The sequence below is a fragment of the Tachypleus tridentatus genome, chromosome 10, assembly GCF_004210375.1.
Source record: "Tachypleus tridentatus isolate NWPU-2018 chromosome 10, ASM421037v1, whole genome shotgun sequence".
In the NCBI taxonomy this organism is placed as follows: Eukaryota; Metazoa; Arthropoda; class Merostomata; order Xiphosura; family Limulidae; genus Tachypleus; species Tachypleus tridentatus.
The window spans coordinates 131,134,921-131,158,635 of NC_134834.1; the positions used below are offsets into that span (position 1 = coordinate 131,134,921).

General features: G+C 34.0%; 1 protein-coding gene across 20 annotated transcripts in view; it reads right to left on the minus strand.

Moving 5' to 3' along the window:
- LOC143230323 (uncharacterized) overlaps nt 1–23,715 on the minus strand; it is a 120,227-nt gene that overhangs the window by 25,442 nt on the left and 71,070 nt on the right. For 16 of the 20 annotated variants that reach the window (XR_013016391.1, XM_076463658.1, XM_076463654.1 and 13 more), the window contains 5 exons: nt 22,945–23,047; nt 17,726–18,292; nt 17,352–17,620; nt 11,561–11,679; nt 6,232–6,349 (listed from right to left, as the gene is read on the minus strand). Coding sequence is in view for 18 of the 20 variants with exons in the window: in XM_076463658.1 (XP_076319773.1) it covers nt 6,232–6,349; nt 11,561–11,679; nt 17,352–17,620; nt 17,726–18,292; nt 22,945–23,047 (1,176 nt within the window). In the remaining 2 variants the exon portion in view is untranslated. Of the gene's footprint in view, nt 1–6,231; nt 6,350–9,453; nt 9,544–11,560; nt 11,680–17,351; nt 17,621–17,725; nt 18,293–22,944; nt 23,048–23,715 lie in introns of those variants that run through there. The other 4 variants (XR_013016392.1, XM_076463669.1, XM_076463670.1 and 1 more) reach the window with 4 other exon arrangements.

Consider the following 23,715-nt stretch of genomic DNA (forward strand, 5'->3'; position numbering starts at 1 on the left):
ATGATTGATTCTACTCTGCATTAAAAATCTGGACAACAGAATTCAACATCCACATGGAGGTAGGATGAGAAATCCTAACTGGAGGGGTGAACTGCAATTTTGACATCTCACTCCCTTGTCTTTATGTTTTGTATTGAGGATTGGTTGGTTGATTTAGTATTTTATGGCACAAAGCAGCTAGGCTATCTGTGCCAAATGTCTGGTAAAAATGTAAAAGTAAATGTATTAAAATTCATAAAAGGAAATAAAGGTAAAACAAAAACAGCAATGAAAAACATAAATAGCATAAAACCAATGTTGACATCTAGTCCACAATGTAAAGAGAGAAACCAGAGTAAAAGAAGTTGTAAAAGACTTTCCGTAGCATAATGGTAATTATCATAACCTGCCAGGAAGACTAACAGGCAAGTACCAGAACCACCGTCAGTCACCTGAAGTTGGTCTTTCCAGTCCTGGTTCCTGGTTATGTGTCATTATGGCCAGTACCAAAGGGTAAAGTAATAAAAGTTTAAAAGACATGCAGCAAAATTGGAATAACAACTCGCCAGGATGACTAATGGGTAGTTCAAACAGCAGCGTTAGTCATCTGAAGTTGGCCTTTCCAGTCCTGGTGTTGAGTTATTTAATGTTCTGGCCATTTTTCAAGTCAAATTGAACCAGAGAGAATGAAACTGTGAAAAGGGAACCACAATTAAAAAGGTGTAATGAATAAACATTCAACACTTAAATGAGATTAAAATGATTAATGGACATTAAAAAACTAAAAACTTTATCAAGGTGGACAGAGTAACCATCACCAATAATACTGTCCAACGTTACAGATAAAACCTGGGAAAAAACATGTTTAAAATATTACCGTCGTTGAGAATTGTAACGATGGCAAGAAAGTAAAATATGGTTGATAGTGATTTGAGTGTTACATAAACTACACACTGGTGCATCAGTTCCAGATAAAAGAAAACGATGAGTTAAAAAACTGTGACCAATGCGTAGTCTAGTTAAAACAACTTCCTCCTTCTGAACCTTATGGAAGCTAGAGGGCCAAAGCCCAATATAGGGTTTTATTTGAAAAAGCTTGTTGTTGCGTGGCTCACTCCAAGTGGACTACCAGCTGGCACGGAGCTGAGCCTTGAATACAAGACCATAGTCCATATACGGAATAGGCACAGTGGTGATAGTGCTGGAGCAGATAGATTTAGCTGCCGTGTCTGCAAGCTCATTCCCACGAATACCAACATGGCCTGGTATCCAGAAAAACTGGATTGAAGTAGCTGCTAATGAGAAATGGGCCAGTTGGTTTCGAATATCAGGGAGAATAGGATGTGAGCTAACGTGTAGCGATTCCAAGGCAAGTATAGAACTAAAAGAATCAGTATAAATAGTGCAGTTGGAGTACTGCTCAGCTGCAATATGATCCAGGGCAAGAGATATGGCATACAGTTCAGCAGTGAACACAGAAGCTGTAGAAGGGATTCTGTGTGCAACTACTGACCCATAGCAAACCATAGCAGAGCCCACTGAATTACCTGATTTGGAACCATCTGTATAAATGGGAACAGAATGATTGTTTGAAAGATGTTCATTAAATAAATGACGGTACTTCCAATCTGGAGTATCTGCCTTTTTTCAGATGACTGAAAGAAAGGTCACATTTGGGGGCTGTAATAAGCCATGGTGGGATGGGCCAACCTGTGGAATCTGCAATGTTTTCCAAGGACAGACCCAATTCATCCAATTGCACCTGGATGCGAAGGCCAAACGGAGCAATGACAGATCGTCTGTTCTGAAAAAGTAGTGCCCACCGAGGAAGAAAAACACATTTCCAGGTGGGATGCTTTGGTAAGGAACGAAGTTTTGAAGAATATAGTAAAGATAGTTGCAAACGGCAAAGGTGCAGAGAAGATTCATGAGATTCAATGTATAAGCTTTGAACTGGAGAGGTGCGGAAAGCCCCAGTGCAGAGTCAAAGTCCTTGGTGATGAATGGGGTCTAGCATCTTTAAGGCCGAGGGTCTGGCAGAGCCATTGACCATTGATCCATAGTCGAGTTTTGATCGAATAAAAGCACAACATACCTTTAACATAGAACATCAATCTGCTCCCCAACTGGTAGTAGAGAGGACACGGAGGATGTTCAGTGCTCTTGTGCATTTGACCCGTAGCTGCTTTAAGTGTGGTATAAAGGTCAGCTTATGGTCAAAGATAAGCCCCAAGAACTTGGTCTCAGGGACCACTGGCAGCGAAACTTCACCGATATGAAGTTCAGGATCAGGGTGAATACCCTGTTGGTGGCAAAAGTGCATCCAAACGGTTTTAGACAGAGAGAAATTAAAACCGTTTGCCATAGTCCACTTCAGTATACGATTGAGGGCAGTTTGTAGTTGCCGCTCAATATATCTCATGTTTGACAACTCACATGAGATGTGAAAGTCGTCGACATACAGCCCATTCGCAATAGTGAGAGGGAGTTGTTCAGTGATGGCATTTATCTTGATACTGAAAAGCGTGAGTATCTCACAACACAACAATACTCAAAACACAGCCCTGAGGGACTCCAAGTTCCTGTACAAAAGAACGTGAAAGTGTTGAACCCACACTAACTTGAAATCTCCTGTCCATTAAAAATTTTTTAATAAACATGGGTAAATGGGCACGTAACCCATATGTATGGAGGTCTTGCAAAACGCCATACCTCCATGTTGTGTCATAAGCCTTCTCAATGTCAAAGAACATTGATACAAGATGTTGGCATTTGAGAAAGGCTTCTCTCATTGACGTTTCAAGTCGAATTAGGTGGTCTGTGGTGGAGTGCTGTCGTCGGAACCCACACTGGGTGGGCGAGAGGAGGTTGTTTGATTCGAGGAACCAAACAAGACGAGCATTAACCATCCTTTCTAAGGTCTTACAGAGACAGCTCTTCAAAGCAATTGACGGTAGTTTGAAGGAATCTTGGGATATTTCCCTGGCTTAGAGAAAGGTAAAATAATAGCCTGGTGCCAGGCATCAGGAAAAACATTCTCCTGCCAGATCCAGTTAAAGACAATTAGAAGGACATCAAGAGAAGCAGGAGATAGATGGTGCAGCATGAAATAGTGTACATCATTAGATCCAACAGATGTACTGCCAGACCAATGAAGGGCCATTTTCAGTTCCACCAGTGTTAAGAGATAATTATAGTCAAAGAGACAGTGAGCTCAAAATGAAAGAGGTGATCGCTCTACCCGAGTCTTGATGGCCAAGAGGATGGAGGAACAAGCAGAAGTGCTAGATACCTGGCAAAAGCTTACACCTAGAGTATCAGTGATGCTCCGGACATCAGCCACCTCCTGCCCATCAGAGAGTAAGATCGAAAGGTGACAGAATTGTAGTGCCCACTGACCTTTCGAATCCTGTCCCATATGACCTTGGAACTGGTGGTAGAGGATATGCTAGTTATGAACTTAATCCAAGATTCCTTCTGGCTTTGACGTCTTACCCACCTAGCATGTGCACGGGCCTGTTGGAAAGGGACGCGATTCGAAAGTGTGGGATATCTACAAAAAGTATCCCAGGCCTGTTTTTAAGCCTTCCGTGCTAGTGCTAAGTGGCAAACAGGGTTCCACCACGTACAAGGATATTGTGGAAAACGTGTCAAGGTTTTAGGAATACACTGAGCAGCTGCTTGTATAATACAGCCAGTTACTGCTGCCACACAGTCGTCTATTGATGGCTGATTCACAATGGCAGGATCAAGTTCTGGGGGAGCAGTGAAAGTGGACCAGTCTGCCTGATCCAGCTTCCACCGGGGCACGCTGGTAGGGTGGCATCGACCACGGCCAGTCTCTCTCAAAAATATAGGAAAATGATCACTGCCTAGCGGATAATTGTCAACCCTCCATGAAAAATGGGAGAATAATGAAGGGGAGCAAAAGAGATCAATAGCGGTAAAGGACTGACTAGGTGCATGAATATAAGTGGAAGAACCAGTATTGAAAAGAGAAAGATTGTGATCAGAGAGCATACGCTCTACAGAGCGACCCCTCCTATCAATAACAGCACTTCCCCATAGGGAATGATGTCCATTAAAGTCCCCCAGGAGTAGAAAGGGAGACAGCAACTGTTCAACGAGAGCATCAAGGTCTGATTGATTAATTGTCTCTCCAGGGGACAGGTAGAGAGAACAAACAGTGATGGTATGACCCAAGGAAACACAGATGGCTACGTCCTCCAAGGGTGTGTTGAGTGACAAAGACAGGGTGGGAACATGCTGATCAACCAATAGTACCACCCCTCCATGTACTCATCCATCACACAGCCTGTCATTTCTGTACAGAGAAAACTGCCGAATGGTGACAGTATCAGCAGGTTTTAGAAATGTTTCTTGTAAAGAAAGACACACGGGATGGTAGGAAATAATCAGTATTTTGATATCATCCAGATTAGAACATAAACCTCGACAGTTCCATTGTATCAAGGTGGCCATTTTTAATGACGGGTAGGCGAAGTGTATGACCACGTCTTTTTTCCTTCCTGTCCTGAGTCTGAGGAGGTCTATCAACCTCCATGTTTCCTGCCCTGGGTCGATTGGGCAGGTCTTTGTTAATGGAAGGGGATTCCAGTGACTGAGGATGCGAACGAATGATTGTTTTGCCTCTTGGGGTGGGAAAAAAAGATGTATCAGAAGAAATGCCTGTATTTGAAACCAAAGGATGTGGATCTTGAGGTTTGTTGGATGGTATAGGAGGAACAGAGATGGGTGTGGAAGTCGATTCATCAACCTTTTTAACCATGGAGGTCAAAAGACTTTTCATTTGTTTTGAAAACAATTCTCTTGGAGGCACAGAGAGATCTGTCTGCACTCCCACTGTAGTTGTGGAATGAAGTGCAGCAGCATATCTCCAAGATGGAGTGACGGGCAGCAATTTCTGAGCCTCAGGATAACTAATGTCATGAGTCGTTTCCAAACGCTGCACCTCTTTTTCCTCCAACCATTTTGGGCAAGAACAAAAGTAGGAAGGGTGAGAACCATTGCAGTTGACGCAATGTGGGTCCATGTCACATTCATAGGCATTGTGGTCCTTGCCACCGCAACAAGCACATGTCAGGGAACCACGACATGATGTTTTTGAGTGGCCGAACCTCTGACATTGGAAACATCGGAGAGGGTTTGGAATGTATGGCCGTACCCTGCAAATTAGATAACCTGCCTTGATGGTGGCAGGTGCAGGTGATGATGTAAATTTCAAAACGAGGGTATTTGTTGGCAGTGTAACTCCATCTTTATGAGTGGAGATGTGCCTCACTGCAGAAACTTCTCCAGTGGAGAGACCAGCAAGAATCTCTGACTCGGGGACATTCTTCAAATCCCTCTCAACAATAACTCCTCGTGATGAATTCAAGGTAGCATGAGGGGTAACCTCAATAGGTATATCCCTAATTGCTGTTGAATTCAAGAGGAGTTCACTGTGGTGAGTTGTGGATGTTTCAACTAATATGTCTCCAGATCGAAGCTTCTTTACTGACTTTGGAGAGCCAGCAAGACCCTCTAGTCCCTTCTGAATAAAAAAGGGGGATAATTGCCCTGAAGGTTTTCTGAAAGAGAATGTAATATAAGAAAATGAGGTACGTGTGTTACAGATGTTGAAGATTGCTGCTCAGAGCCTTCAAGATGTGGTCGCCTACCTATTGACTGTTTTTTCACTATTTTATATAAATTTTTTGAAAAAGGATCCATAGGAAAAAAGAAAAATTACGGTACCCACTGACCCCACCCACCATGGAACCCTACGAGGGGATGCACTACAATGTCATGCAAAGACAATGCAGCAACACCAGGGTTTCGTGAGCACTATACCCAAACACCAGCATCAGGCACAATGTCCATAACACCCGTCGAGAACTTCGAACACTGGTACTTGGTTGACTCTAGTCCATGTGGACCAGCCAACTGACCCAAGGGGGGCCACCCAAAGGCTGCCCGTCTACAGGAATTCAAGGCCAAAGTGGTGTGTTAGGGTTAGAACCCTCAACCACCAGGATCCTCTCCTCCCCTTCACAGGTCGCCACGCATGGCAAACACGTGGGTGGATGTTTAGATCCAAGAGAAGGTAACCAGACAGAACAGAACCTTCCCTGGGAGGTCCCCTCACCACGTACAGGAATCCACACCAAGGGGGTATTGTTATTGACAGCACGTATTATGAAAGTACAATTCATTGATTTATTTAATAGTTTCAAGTAAATAGTTACTTACTTCAGCTCAGCAGAACCTTGCCCTAAGCCTTTCATCTTAAGCTTGTGATAAAACTTTTGCAGCTTGTCTGCAAAACCCTGTCTCTGAAGAACTGTTGGTTTCCTCTTAGTTATTTGAACTGTTAAGTTGGAAAACAAAATATTAAATATATTGTGATGATATATATGCACAATATATTGGTTTTATAGTATTATGTTCTTATTTATGAAGTGTACCTTTTGTTATTATTAATGTTTACTTTTCTGATATTATTATTCTACTGTTACACGAACAACAATTATATAGTATTCTGTTGTTATATAAAAAATATTTATAATGCAGTCTAGTTTAATCTCACAAGATTTATAAAATATTTATTATTCTTTGACAACATTTATAAAGTATTCTATTACCTAACAACATTTATAGCCCATTCCAATATTATCTGACAAGACCTGTAAAATAGTGTATTATTATGATTTACAGTATTCACATAGTATTTTAATTTTACTCTGAAAACATTCATAAAGTGTTCTACAAATTTGTACTAACATTATTCATATAGTATTGTGATGTCTACCACATTGCTTAATATAAATTAATATGGTAATAAAATTAAGCTAATCACACTTACCAATACAAAATAATTTTATGACAATAAGAGTGATTAAAAATTGAATTTTTGTTGAGTCTAAATTAAAGATAAACAAAACAAGCAATATAAACTTTAGTTCCTTTTTAACAACTGTACTACAAATACTTTGACAAATTAATAACCTCAATAGCATCATGAGAAAATTTTGAAATTTATGTTGCTATGTCTTACTTATCAGTCTAATCTTGCAAAAAACATAAAAGACTAACCCAATAACATTTACGTTAAGGTAAAGCACATCATAAAGGCTAACTTACAATCAGAACCATTAACACTAATTTCTAACAGAATTTACTATTAATGATACTCAGTCATGAGATGTTATTGTTTAGCAGAAGTATTTTCAGCTGTCTGGGTTTTGTTTATGGGCTGGGATTCTTTTACAGTATGTATTTGTGACACATTGATGATAAATTGCAACAATAAACAAAGAGCACACAGTCTACTTGCTTAAAAAAATGTATTTAAAACAAGTCAAACATAAGTATAAAAAGTTCTTTACATTGTGTAACAGTTGTACCTAAAATTCTAAATAATTCTCTCTTTTTTGTCAAAGGTCCCCACAAGCTAGTTAGGTTACTTTAGGACTCACATGACAAGATGAATTATTTTTTTTACTCCATTTCCTACTAAGCAATCTGCAATATATTCTCTTACGTTACTCAATGGGCTACTGCAGTTGCATCCAGAACTTTAAAAAATTGTTTCCTTTTCATAAAAGTCCACATACATAGATTCAATTACTACAGAATGTCCTCTGACACGACAAATTATTTCTCATTATCTGTTCACTGTAAAACTCACTTCAAAAATTTCTCTGTTATGGTTAAACTAACAATCATACAGTTTAACTCCACTTTCACTATCTTAACATTTTCTTCTTAATTTCTTCATTACTAACTTTTTTATAAATTACCATCACTGTTAAACTGCCAATCAAGTAGTCTAAATGTGTCTAATTATCTCTCTCAGTTAACTTGCTTTCTTGACTTTCTCTCTGTATTTTCATGTACTTATGACATGCAAGAGAAAAATCTAGAACTGTCTAGCCCTCTAGTAGCAACAATATTATATATAACCAGAAAAATTTTGAAGCTTTGAGAAAGATGACATCAACAATACTTTTAAAGATTAATACAACAATTAAAACTACATACACATCACAGGAATCATACAAGGCTATGTAACACAATTTGCCATAACTATCACTCTTAAAATAATTAACTTTTAACATTCTTGTTATAAAAACTAAATAATCATTAAATATAAGATCACTAAATTAACAAAGTAATATCTCTTACACTACACAGTCTTGTATATCTAACAACAGCTGTCAACTTTCATTAACTTTCAACCAGCATCATCAACTTCTATGACTTGCCTGACAATTATAAATCTTAGAAAATTTTAACAAATTCTTTCTTTGTCAAATGTTATATTAAGGGTTATTTTAATTAATCATTCTAATAGTTGTCCTCAAGAACTATTTTCAAAAACATAATAACAGTAGAGTATTTTTTTAAATTACATGTACAGATTATGTACATGCACCTTCTGTTATGTTTTAGGATTTTTGATTAAAACAGTGTAGAATAGATAAACAAAATAGCAGTGCCTGAAATAATTTTCATATTGTATGATATAAATGAAAAATAACTCATTATGTACTCATAAAAGTTTGTATGTGTTTAATAGTGATCTACAATACACAAACAACTGTTATTTCTGACATTATTATGCAACTACACAAGAAGTGGAACACCGAGGTTATTATAAGGAAATGTTCCTATTGTAAATAAATATCTTTGAGATTAAAGAATATGCTTTAAAACAGATAAAGACAATACTTCCGATTATTCACGAAACATAGATTAATGATCCTAAAAAGGGTATCTAAAAATATTGAGTGATATTGTTTAAATTAGTTTGTGCACACAATTTCCAAGTACATGCTTATTTTATAAAAATATACAACAATTCAATAATATTTTCAACAAACTAGTATTTCAGACATCATAGTGCAACTATCTACACCATCAGAACACTAAAAAAGACATATTCCCAGCAATTTAAATGAGCATAGTTCAAGCATTAAAAGCTCCAAATAGTTGGTAAATATGATTTAAAACAGTTAAATGGGAAAATCTGTAAATAGTCAGTGCCCATGATGTAAACTTGCTAAAAAATAAATATTTTCAAACAGCAAGGAAACAATGGTTTAATGAGGTGAAAATGTAGGTCCCTATGTAAAAAGAGACAACCTTTATGTTGTACAAGTGAGCATACAAGTTATTAGAATAGCATGTGTAGTTTATTCATAGATGTAAAGATACTAGTGACATTTATCTCTAAATATTTTGGCTTATTTCATTTAGTCAAATGATATTTTGTTATTAATTTCTATATAGAATGTTTGATTAAAAAAAAGATATATATATTTTGTAAATGGTACATCATTTGAAAAAAACCTAAACCATACAAGATGTAACACATTCAGTGAAAGTGAAAATTGGATTGGAAGTATGTATTTGAGAAATCAGTGGAAAATTTAAATGGCTTCAAAATGTTTTAATAGCATAATTATATACTTTTACTTATTTTTTTATTTCAATACACCTAGTGGTGTTTTGTCATTTCATCACACCTGGTTGAGGCATTACTGGTGTACCATCCATCATCTGTTATCAAGACAAGACATTAGCATGAGCTCAGTAAACTACATGGTTAATATATATACAAGCAAATGTATAATTATAACTCAGTATGGTTCACAATAACCAGAAAACTAAATCAATCAACCCACACATAGCATTAAACTTTTAAATAATAATTCAACAGATATATTCCACTGAAGCAAACTTAACAAGTATATCAAATATAGAACCACGTGTCTAAGTTTTACGACAAAATTTTGAATGGCTAACTCACATACAAACAAATACAGAGAGTTTACAGTACTTTATAAAAATGATTTGCATATGTTAACACAGCATCTTGTTGTCACAGATGCAAGCAAATTATCATATCACAAGTATCATGTTTAGTACTTACATATCTGATTTATGGTTAATTAATGACAATTCAACAATGCAATAGCATCAGGTAAAATTATTGCTGGAGGACTATCCCAAGGTCCCTTTCAAGAGAGGATAATTGCATTGCAATATTGTTAACATGTATAAGCCAAAAGACAACATTTTGAAAAAGTAATCTCAATATTTTCTATGTAAGTAGAAAATCTTCCTCAGCAGAGCTTTTAAAACAGTAACTAGCTTCACAACCACATCCCAATGCAATCTGGAAATTTTATGTTATGTTATGTAACAAAACTCTCTGATCCATAAAGCCAATATAATGAAAGGAGACATATATCTTAGTACTATTAATAAGATAATAGACATATATGTAAGTGAACACAGTTTAAAGTTGTTACAAGATGGTGATCCAAAACTATCAGTGAGTAGGTTTCAAGTAACTACAGTGGAACCCCTCTAAAGCAGCCACCTTCGGGCCTGAGACAAACTGGCCTGATTAAAGGGGTTCCACTGTACATAATTAGGGATTATGTAAACAAAAAAGGGACTGTGATTAAATAACCTCTTTCAAGGGGTGACCGAATCTGAGGGGTGGCCGCTTTGAGGGGTTCCATTGTACAATGAAACAAAACATTTGTTGGCACTATTAACACAATAATAAATAAATACTTAAAGATGGCAAAACCTCACAAGCTTCCAGCCACTCCTTGTTAACAATGTCTGTTTTCATGAGAAAGATCAGAAAAAAACTGAGACCAAAACAATCAAATTCAATCACATATTTGTTAAACACCTCAGTGCAGCCTAAATGGACTTATGTGTATTTCACTGTTTGCTTAAATGTCACCTTGGAAACTATCATTCATATACAGTGGAAGATCTGAATAAAGTCTGTCAAGATGCATGTACTAAGAATGGTCATACTGTTTTTTATAAGAGGTTTTTATAATGTGTATTATGAAAACAGTCTGCCAAAATATGTGGACTAAACATGGTAATGATTTCTCTTATATAAGGCTTGTTACAGTGGAGGATATGAATAATGTGTGTCAAGATGTATGCAACAAGAATAGTTATAGTGTGTTTTGTAGAAACTGGTAGTTCAACAGAAGTTGCAGTGATGAATAGCAATATAATCTAAGCCATCAGAATTAGCATGATCAATGATGGGAAAAATAGTTTTAAGGGGTTTGGAACAGTTTTCATTTAAAAGCATGATTAACCCTCAGAATACATACCACCATAATCTTCACCGATACATTCCTTTCATAGCAAAACAATTAGTTTGTTGGTTAATGTCATTTGAAAAATTATATGTTTTTCCAAAAACAGGATTAGCAAAGGTCCATAACTCAACATTTATGTCCTTATCAACATATTTCCCACATTTTAATGTGATTGCTAGAATATTAAATAATGCCATTGAAAAATAACAAAATAACAATTCTTGAAAACTTTAGATTGAAAAAACAGCACAATTAACAACCATAACAAATCTGAAAAGATAAAAAGTAAAAAGTCTTTATAAAGAAGTGTCTACATAAAATAATGTTTTTTGAAATAATTATTTTCACAGGACTAAAAGTCGCATGTGTACAATGTTTTTATTATCTCATTACCTGTGGATATACTAAATGGGTTCTAAGATTGATGAACATACCTGGTTGATTAGTCAGCTCCTGGTGTTCTACAGGTTCTTGTCTATCAGACAGTTGTGTTTCACTTAGAGTTTGTACTGAATTGTCCGAGTTGTAGAACATAATTTCATATTCAAAAAGACTAGAAATGCAGAAAGTACATCCATACAAATCAAACTGCTAAAACATTATAGCTTTCTAAAAACTGAAAATTGTCCTACAATAAATATGAGGGACGTAAATTTGTCTTTTATTAAACATTAAACAGAAAAATAATTGTCATATTGTTTGACCAGGTATACATTGAATTGTTTAGTTATATGCTATCCTTTCTTAAAGCTACATTTGTCAACCAATCTTTGGGTTTGTTTCTTGTATTTTAATATTTTCTTAAATGATATAATAATCAGTAAAGAAAAGGTAAAATCTCATATTTTATATATATATAATTTTTGTAATATTTTAGAAATCAAGTTCAGCAAGGTCAAATCTCACATTCATAATTATCTATCTATATATATATATATATATATATATATTTATCTGAAAACCAGAAATATCAGACATTTTCCTTTATTAACTTCTAGCACTTTTATGATTTCAAAGGCCACTCTTCTGGAAATAGTTTTACTGAGAATCTATAATGAAAAAAAATCACACAAATACTGCTTTTCGTGTAAACATAAATAATCTGTATTAAATACATTGCTGACCAAAATCTTAAGGCCAATGAAAATAAAGAAAAATATGCATTTTGCATTGTTAGACTCAACAAATACTTGAGTAGAGCTTTGAAAGATGAAAATAAGAAAAGGGAAAATAAAAATTTAAAAACTTTTTTTAGCATTTAATAGGGAAAATATGAACACTATGAAATTAGCCTAAATACTAGCTGGTCAAAAGTTTAAGACCATATTGAAATAAAGTGTTAATCGATAAACACATAACGAAATTTAGTCATCTGTGTTCAAACATTAGTGTTGTCAACATCTCCCACTGACAACTCCTGTGTTATAATGAGTATAAACATGGCAAAGATACGGAACAAGAATTTCAAGTGGTCAGCCCAAAAAAAATTTGCCGGCATTGAGCAGGAGGATTCAACAGCTTGTCTGGTAAGACACCAGCTGATCGTCAAACCAGATTAAGGCTCTTACAAACACAGAATGCAGCTGAAGAACAATAAGACAGCATCTAAGAGAGAAAGTCTTTAAAAACCGTAAACATCTTCAAAGGCCACGCCTCCTTCTAAGCCACGAAACAGCTCGGTTAAACTTTGCTGAGAAGCACCAAACATGGGATGTAGAAAAGTGGAAGTTTTGTTCTGTGATGAGAAAAAAATTAACCTGGATGGTCCAGATGGCTTCAGTTACTGTCATGATAAGAATATCCAACTGGAAACATTTTCTACACGACACAGTGGAGGAGGTTCCATCATGATTTGGGGAACTTTTTCCTTCCATGGAACAATGGAGCTTCAGGTTATACAAGGGCGTCAAACAGCAACTGGTTATATTGGCATGTTGGAGAGAGCATCCTTATTAACTGAAGGCCCTCGCTTGTGTGGAAATGACTGGATCTTCCAGCAGGACAATGCTACAATCCACAAAGCCCTCACGACAAAGGAATGTTTCATGGTAAATAACGTGATTCTTTTGGACCATCCAGCATGTTTGCCTGAACTGAACCCCACTGATAATGTTTGGGGGTGGATGGCAAGGGAAATCTATAGAAATGAACATCAATTATAAACAGTTCATGATCTTCATGAAGCCATCTTTACCACTTGGAATAACATTCCAGCCAGCCTTCTGCAAACGCTTATATCAACCATGCCAAAGCGAATGTTTGCAGTTATTTGCAACGACAGCTGTGCAACTCACTACTGAGACCTCTTGTTGGGCATTTCCTACTCTGTTTAGGACTTCTTTTTGGTATGGTCTTAAACTTTTGACCAGCTAGTATTAAGGGTAATTTCATAGTGTTTACATTTTCACTATTAAATGCTAAAAGAGTTTTTTATTTTTATTTTCCCTTTTCTTCTTTTCGTCTTTCAAAGTTCTACTCAAATAAGTGGTTGAGTCTAACAATGTAAAATGCATATTTTTTTCTTTATGTTCACTGGCCTTAAGATTTTGGCCAACTTTAGAGGGACAATAGATCAACAATAGAATATAGTAGCTGTGGGCACAAATAGAAACAAGTCTAGGAGTGAAAGCTTTCTTCCCAGGCGAAGAAAGAAACAACAGAAGTGTCCAACTGGATCATGAAGGGAAGATCAAACATACTACAAACATGATAATAAACCTGTAGAGAAGTCACCACTCCAAGGATGTAGACAGAAAAAGTTCACCACTGTGAACCAGATGATAGCTGCTTAACACAGAAACATAAGCCGACATATATGAGCAGAAAGGTTTAAAAACTGACCTTTGAGTGATGGAGTTCTCCAAACAGATGCAAGTCTGGGTAAAGTGGGGGAAGAAGGACATCTAGGTTTGAATAGGATCAGATGAGCCACCATGACCTTAAGAAAAGACTGACAGGCCAGAAACTATTGGAGAGGGAATGTATGAGTACATGTATGAGGGATGATGAACTAAAAAGAGAGAGTGAGAAAAAAAAGTTCCCAAAAAGACAAATGCTAAAAATGAAGGTTACATTAGTATCATAGTACCAATAACTCCATTTAACAAATACAAAGCAGTAGGCAAGCCTGTTCTGCATACAAAATGAGAAACCATCAAAATGAATGGAATAAACGATAAATATTGAGAACAAAATTGAGTTCCAAAACAGCCATTCCAAATGAGATAACTCTCAAAGGAGAAAGGAAGTCACAACAGAAGAAGTAATGCTGGAATGGGCAAGTAAAGGCTCATCCAAGAATTTACTCTGTGTAAAACCCACAGTATTTAATGAAAAAAGATGGGACCATAGCTATCTCAGGGAGGGACTCATAATCAAATATTCAACAAATGTAGACTAATAAAAAATATCAAAAGATGGGCAGAAAAATCAGAATGTGGAGAAAGGCTGGGACTGCAGATTGGGTTATTCATTAATGGAGAGAGTATCCATTGAAGAGAGAGAAAAACACCCATTCTGAACTGTGTGTGTTTGTGTGTTTTTCTTATAGCAAAGCCACATCGGGCTATCTGCTCAGCCCACCGAGGGGAATCAAACCCCTGATTTTAGTGTTGTAAATCTGGAGACATACCGCTGTACTAGCGGGGCCTCCATTCTGAACTACATAAATAAAAAAGAATAAAAGTTTGTCATGTTTATGTCTTGCCAAAAACGTCCCATCTTTGTGAGAACAACAAAAGGACAAGAGCAAAACCATGATTTGGGTTGTGGAATTGTTTCATACCATTTGAAACAGGTGAGGTAGACAAAGTAGAAATACCAGAAAAAACACCTGAAGAACTTAAAAGGCTGTAGTAAAGGAAGTCCACCAATAAGAAAGCAGAACTACCACAGCACCAAAACGTTAGTGTAGCTCCAGGAACAAACTGCCTTCTAGATCCTTGATGGGCAGCCTTCAAAGATAAAAAACTGTGAATAGTAACAACAGGATAAGGTTATCCTATGAGGCTGTATATGATGAAAATTCTGGTAAGAACCCCTGATCTCAAGGGCAAGAAACTATAGTGAGAAGAAATTCATGTTGAAAGGCTGCATCAGATTAGGATGCTAATGTATAAGAAAATCTTCCAAAAAAAAAAAAAAAAAAAGGTAGAAAGCAGAAGTCCTGGAAAGGAAACCAAGGAAGGTGAAATTTAGAATGTAAGGCAACACGAGAAACAAAAAGAATAAGATAATTAAAACAAAATGAAAGAAAACTGAAGGAAAAGTGGAAACCATGTATGCACAAGTCATCCTAATAAAGCTTATAGGTTAATGATGGAAAGCTTCCAAATGAAGGTGAAATATAGGAATGAACAAATAAAAATATGAGTAAAAAATTAAGAAAAGCTGATAGAGGAAAACAAATAGGAATAAAAGAAAAGATTCAGGTGAAGGAGGCTTGTTTAACAAGGGAACTCAAGGCCAAGAAAAAATTACAAAAACCAACAACAAAACATTTGTGAAGTCCAAATAAAGAAAGATGAAAATAGAGCTACATGATCACACTAGGAAGAAAAAAACAAGAAGCAAAAGCAGGCATGGAAACAACAGTGATGAAACTTATAAAATGAGGAAGATTCAAATGAAGTAACAAAAGCAGGAAGTTGGGAATCTTGGGTCTAAGATTAGAAATATTAGTGACAATCAGTGTTTATAGTAGCCATTATTGTATGACTGTCATTGTCCTTGAAGTTTCCAAAGTACTCTGTTAAAAAGTTTATTTTACAAAAAAAATATATTTCTGATAGATATAAAGTGGGTTAACATAAAATGAACATAAAAATCAGCTTTAAAATTTAATAGAGACTTTATTAGTTAAAACCTGCTAATGTACAGGGAGTCATAAACACACTATATTTTTGATTAAGATAATGAGTGATGTCGAGAAAACCCACTTGTAGAGAAATATATATGTAAAAACAGCTTGTTTGGGTTGAGAAAATATTTTACTTAGAGGAGCGAACAACGTTTCGACATTCTTCGGTCATCGTCAGGTTCACAAAGAAAGAGGTAACTGACTGGAAGCTGATTACATGTTTGAAAGGGGTTGTGTAACTGAGTGTCGAAATGTAGATGGCGGTGTTAGATGTTTGAATATATAATTTTATATTATTTATTTTATTATTTTTAATACAGGTATAAAGATATTCCTTTGTATTGGTTTATTTTGGGTTTAAGTTGTTGTATAAGTAAGGCTTCTTTAATTTTGCATTTGTTTATGTTTGTTTCTTTATTTAGTATTTGAGTGTTTTCTGTGGTTATGTTGTGCTTATTTGACTTGCAGTGTTCGAAAACATGTGAAGGTGACTTTTTATGTTCTTTGAATATGGTTTCCATTTTACTACTTGTTTCTCCAATATAGAAGTCGTGGCAGTTATCACATTGTATTTTATAAATAATGTTCGTGTGGTGTTTGTCAGTGTAGTTTTTACATAGTATAGACCTCAGTTTTGTGCCTGGTTTTTGAATAAATTTGGTACTAACTGGAATGTCATATTTTGTTACTAGTTTTTGCCAAATGTTGGTTATTTTCCTGCTGATGTCGGGAATATATGGTATGCAGCAGTGTATGGTTTCATGATTTTTTGATTCGTGAGATATATTTACTTTTGTTGGTTGATTTTGCTTTCTGTCTAGGTGTGTGTGTATAATGTTTTCTACAGTTTGTGGAGGAAACTTATTGATGTTGATGAAGTATTGTTTTATTTTGTCTAATTCATCATTAATTTTATCTGGTGAGCATAGTTTTATGGTATCTTGGTAAATACATTGCATGGGCATTCTCCAAATATAGAGAGAGTGTCATTCATCAAAGACACTTTTAATTTCAAATCTAATCTAATTCCGACACTCAGTTACACATTCCCTTTCAAACATGTGGTCAGCTTCCGGTCAGTTACCTCTTTCTTTCTTTGTGAACCTGACGATGACCGAAGAAGGTCGAAACGTTGTTCGCTCCTCTACGTAAAATATTTTCTCAACCCATACGAGCCATTTTTACATATATGATTAAGAGAATATTTCACCAGACACTGAGAGAAAATTACAATGATAACAAACATTAAAACTATATTCCAGTTTGGTTTTTTTGTGTGCTTCTTATCTTTAACAATCTCTTCTGTTTCCCTAGTATTTGTTATGTTAAGAAAATTCTTAGGTATTTTATGTATAAATTAGCTTTACCTAATTAAAATTGCAATATCTATGTCATCAACAAATTCATCCAAGGCAACTGTGCCCTCATGATATATCCTTTCAACCTTTGCTTTTAAGTCAGAATCTTCTCTGAGAAGTGGGTGACGCTCCATCAAAATTTCTATGATATTGGGTTGTGAAAAAAAACTTACAACTTTTTCATTATAGGAAAGACTGTTTGTTAAGGTGGCAAAAGATTCATTTAGTGGCTCTGTTGTTGCAGGGAATGATGGAATAACAGGATGTCCTTGTGTTGACTGGAAAGAAAAAGATTATTTTAGAACAATAAGTAGAATGACACTTACTAATTTTATATTTCATTTTAGCAAATAAAAAAACTTGTTTTTAATACCAAAACTCACCTGATTTGATGTCCATGATAACTCAAGATTTCTTCTAGAACGCCTGTTATTCCTCACCAAGATGCGATCATTTTCTGAAGAATTAATAGAACAGTCTTCCAACCTGACAATTTGATTCAAATCAAAATTCTGTAATTCAGTGGTATCTTTGATTCCCAACAAATCAAAGCTTTGGGTATTTTCAGACACATGTTGCTTAGTATTCTGATTCCAAGCTGGAGATATAGGAGCACTGTAAGAATGGTTTCTATTAAAGATTCTGTGACTGCTAGCCTCTTTGCTTCTTGCCAGCATAGTTGGACTGGAAAAATAGATAGTATCAGAGATGACATGATCAGTGTTTGTGACCTGGTTTACTGATACGAATGGAACAACTCTTTGGTTACTGTTATAATCAGCCAAACAGGGAACTTGACTGCTACTAGGTGAACATGGTGGGTTATATCTTTCACAGCTTTCATTTAATGGTAAATTAACAAGTTTCTTTGAGTTGTTATCCAAATTTTTCAGGGGCATCTGTGGGTCAATGAGAGTTATTATTTTCATTGTCTTATTGAAGAAGTATTGCTGTAAAATATAAGAAAATGGTCAAAAGTTGTTTTGCTTTTAGAAAAATGAAATAGATACATTTTATATAAAGTTAAATATTTTATAACACCTACCCTTAGCAAATGTATGATTCTAGAAACATGTTTATGGGTAGAATCAGAAGGATACTATGCTCTTACACCATCATTTCTAATAATATATTTAACAAATTGACATCTAAACTGGTTCAATAACTTGTGGCCTCTATCTGGTAATTAGTAGATTCTCTTTTATGTTTGATGTGAAATGCTGAATTTATCATCAGATGGCTCCTGTGAACAAATATTCAAAATGAAGTTGAAAACAAAGTATTTTATTTATAGTATGCTTTAGGTGAGATTTATGTAGCTGTCTGATATCTGTTGATTAACTGTTTGAAATAAAAGCTTAATCAAACAAGTTTAGTTGTGAATTTGTTTTTTAAATTGTAATCATAAGTACTAACAATGCACATCATGTTTCAAAGTATGCATGTATGTTTTATGAACTCTGCTTCAAATAAAAAATTGCAAAAGTTAAGAAAATAGTTTTATTTATTGTTAAAAGTAATTTTAAAAATTTTAAAAATGTGTTAGTTCAAAGCATTAAAATATAACAGAATTCCTTGAAAACATCTTATCTACCAAATTCTTCTTAATGTTAAGTATTTTAACAAAGAGTAAAATAAGTAAAATATTCATGTATATATTGGATTAAGAATAAAAATTGTCTAACTAAAATACATTGCATATTGCTTGCAAAAAGAAATTCACAAACACATTAAAAATTTAATATAAATTTTTGTTAAACATTTTTTTAAGTAACTCTTTTGTGACAAGTTCAGTATAATATACAGGAGTTAAGTATTTATACTATAGCTTTTGATGCTGGATATGTATGTACACAAAATTTAATAGACTTTTAGTAAAGATTGCAAGTCTTTAGTACATAAAGATTTTTTAATGAAGTACTTTTGCAAAAGATTTGTTTATCAAAATAATCTGTTTTGTTACTAGTCTGAGTACAAAGTGATTTTCATATTATAATTAAAAACTATTCTTCATCCCAAAAATCTCAAATATTATTTATATAATCTGTAAAACCTCCTAAATACATTTTGCATGTTTCTTTTCAGTAAAACTTTGAATTATGTCTTATTTTCTCTATCATAACTATATGGGGTTTGTATATTTGACTGACCCTTGTAACCACCATAAAAAATTAGGAAATATAAGGTATGCCTTTTTAATTATTGCATGACTACAGATTATAACATGAAATTACAAATGAAATCTCACAACACTATGCATTTATGTATATTTATTATTTTTATTCTATTGACTTTCCAGTCATGCCTAGCTAACATTACAGAAGTTGCTTTGACATGGCACACATACACTCATGTTACCATATCTAATAATATAAAACTGACCAATAGTCTTTCCAAAATGACTCGTCTTGGCTGTGTTTCAGTGGACTATTATTTAGAAAAATACAGTTACATTTAAATTATTATACATTATTTATGTATACAGGTTATTGTTATTTACAAAAAAGTACTTCAACTTATCTTAAAACATAAAACAGTAAATAAATACATATAGCAAACAATTATATCTTCTAGTTACAATGACCTGTTTACTTGTTTGCTACTTGCCATTTTCAAATTTTGCATGTGAAGGATGTGAAACAAAATGATTGTATTTTAGGTTTTATATATACATTTGAAATGGCAAAAAAATAATTATATTGATACCAAAGAATTCCAGTATAATTTAACAAGCTTGTCTACAAAAAATATGTAATTTCTAGCAGACTAAAGACATAACCAACCTACTTGAAATTTTGGTTCTAGAGAACAAGGTGGCTTCCTAGCACTTTAAAATGGCTGAGAAAATTACTAGGGGGGTATTCTGAGCTTTTGTTTAGTTATTCACATCATATAATGAAGTACATACATGTAATGGACCTTTTCCAAAAATAGGAATAGGTGAGCAGAGACTGCATCTGATTCAGTACCTAAACCACATCTCAACAAATAATAAAAAAAAGATATGAGGTTATTGTTTTATATTCTAACTTGTAAGTACTGGTAGTTTGAGTTCCTAACTTGTATGAAAGTACAGACATAGTATTTTGACATCACAAACATCTAATCTGAACCAGTGCTGCAATCAGCATATCACATAAAACACAAAAATCAATATTCAGATGTGTTCTTTTATTGCTTACTTTTAAATTAAGAAATTAACTAATATATAATACAAACATTGTAATTATAATCTACAATTTGATACCAAAGTTATTGGCATCAGTTTGTAAAATAGTAGTTTAATAAAATTTAATTGTAAGTCAACAAATGCAATGACATTGCTTTTGACCTGTGACCTGATGTGATAGTGTGAAAGGACATAGGATGTTGCTTTCCAACGTAAATGGATTTTCTAAATGGTAAAAGGTTTAGAAAAAAATTCATTTCAAAAACTATTACAGTTTTGATTTGTATAAGATAATAATTGTTTTTTATTCTTTAGCTGTGCATACATTTCATAATGTTAATTTGTTTTTAGCAAAATATGGAAAAGATAACTAATTTTTCCTTTTTTAATTATTACAACACTGAAATTCCTGCTCTCCTGTACACTGCTTTAATGGTAAGTTTTCACCCCTAATCTTAGACTCATCATAAGGCTAATTGAACATATTAGAAATTTAAGGTTTTAGGAAAGTGTAATAATTGAAAGCACAATGTTATGACATGTTGCATTAAGGTACAACAACAACTAAAAATAAACCAATGCAAATTCCACAAAATTAATAAAATAGAATATGTAAACATAATAAGGTACATAACAAATTCATAAAAATGATACACACTAAGGATAACATTCAATTTAAAAAATACACAATTTAATATGTAGAGCTGACAGAAAGTAATATGGTTCATGATGCTCATAATGCATCCAAACTACGTTAAGTTTTAGTACTTTGCTCATACATTCAAACAGAATAAACAAAACACAGTTGTTGTACTTAATATGTTGATAACTACATTTCTGCCTGAAGTAAAGACACTATGTAATACAAATTTTGTTCTTGGATAGTATGTGCTATTTTTTAATTGCTTATGTTGTAAAAGTACAAAATATGACATTATTCCCTTCAAACTTTGCTTTTGTGACCTGGATAGTGAAATTTAGAAATTAGCCTATTTTCTATGTAAAAACGGGCACATTTGCATATTTTCATATACGTAAGATCTGAATAAAACAACATATGAATAAATATTTACATGTATTTATACTAAAATTATACAAAGATGTTTAGACGTGAGTAGTTTTTCGAGATTTGCAACTGTAATCTAAATCACTTTCACGTATCTGCCCCCAAATAGTCTCCCATCATGTTTTTGTTATATGCTCCCAGGTCACAAAAGCAAAGTTTGAAGAGAAAAATAGGTCTTTTCCATTTAGTGATGTCAAGAAAACCCACTTGTAGAGAAAAATATATACGTAAAAATGGCTTGTTTGGGTTGAGAAAATATTTTACGTAGAGGAGAGAACAACATTTTGACCTTCTTCAGTCATTGCCAGGTTCACAAAGAAAGAAAGAGGTAACTGACTGGAAGCTGACTACATGTTTGAAAAGGGTTGTGTAACTGAGTGTCAGAATGTAGAGGGCGGTGTTAGATGTTTGAATATATAATTTTATATTACTTATTATATTATTTTTAATATAGGTATAAAGGTGTTCCTTTGTATTGGTTTATTTTGGGTTTAAGTTGTTGTATAAGTAAGGCTTCTTTAATTTTGCATTTGTTTATGTTTGTTTCTTTATTTAGTATTTGAGTGTTTTCTGTGGTTATGTTGTGCTTATTTGACTTGCAGTGTTCGAACACATGTGAAGGTGACTTTTTATGTTCTTTGAGTATGGTTTCCATTTTTCTACTTGTTTCTCCAATATAGAAGTCGTGGCAGTTATCACATTGTATTTTATAAATAATGTTCGTGTGGTGTTTGTCAGTGTAGTTTTCACATAGTATAGACCTCAGTTTTGTGCCTGGTTTTTGAATAAATTTGGTATTAACTGGAATGTCATATTTTGTTACTAGTTTTTGCCAAATGTTGGTTATTTGTCTGCTGATGTCAGGAATATATGGTATGCAGCAGTATATGGTTTTGTGATTTTTTGATTCCTGAGATATATTTACTTTTGTTGGTTGATTTTGCTTTCTGTCTAGGTGCGTGTGTATAATGTTTTCTACGATTTTTGGAGGAAACTTCTTGATGTTGATGAAGTATTGTTTTATTTTGTCTAATTCACCATTAACCATTAATGGTGTCTTGTGTTTTCTAAATAGAAGTTGTCTCTTTATTCCTCTCTATTGTTATACAAAGTAGTGAAATTGGAATTCTGACTGATATACCACAAAGAGAGGACATGGTGTAAGTAAAACCATCAAGTAAAGGGAATGTTGTTCTATTATGTTACAATCCCTTGATTTTACTATTTTAGAATAACAAAAAATCAAGAAAAAGAAATATTTCAGTAATAATGTAATCAAATTTTAACATAAGTGGTTTAATAAATTTAGCAAAAAATAACAAAATTTAAAATAAGAAAGTAAGGCATTTTACAAAAACAAAATTTACCTTCCCAAATTGATCATAATTTGCAATCCATTCATCTGGTAGATCGAGTTCAGTGTCTACAAATGTATTAATGAAATTCACTAATTCAAAATCGAAATGAAATCTGAAAAATAAGAGAGATAAAAATCAGAATGTGAATAAATGTGTGCATGTGTGTGTCTATGTATATATACACAGCTTTTGCTCTATTTAAATAAGTCTACCACAAGCCAGAAGTAAAAAGATGAATGAATAAGAACAATCAAAATGCATTAATTATGGTCTTACCTATACTAACTGTATTAAAGTAAAAAGTTTTATGATTTTACTCCTATATCATCCTCAAACAGCAAACTGTATTATAAGTATTCTTCCCTAGATAAACTATTATTTTGCATCAATATATTGCATTGTTCAAATATCACAAACTGAAATGTAGAAAAATAAAGTTTATAATTTGATGCATATACAAGTGACACAGAATAAGAACATTCTCTAATCTTCAATCAACAAGTAAATACTAGATATGATGATTAGATGGCTGCAGTCAAGCAACTGGAAAATCATGGAACTTGTACAAGATTATCAGATCCCACTTCATGTTCACAAAAAGTATATATTTTGATTAATCAGAAGATAAAAAGTACCTTCCCTTACCAACATGTGGAGCTAATATTCCTGGCTATAATCAATTGACAAGATTAGAACTCTCAATGTACAAATGTAATCAAAACACCTTAGGTGTGATTAAAAAAAAAAAGATGCAATCATTAATGGATTCAGTGTGCAACT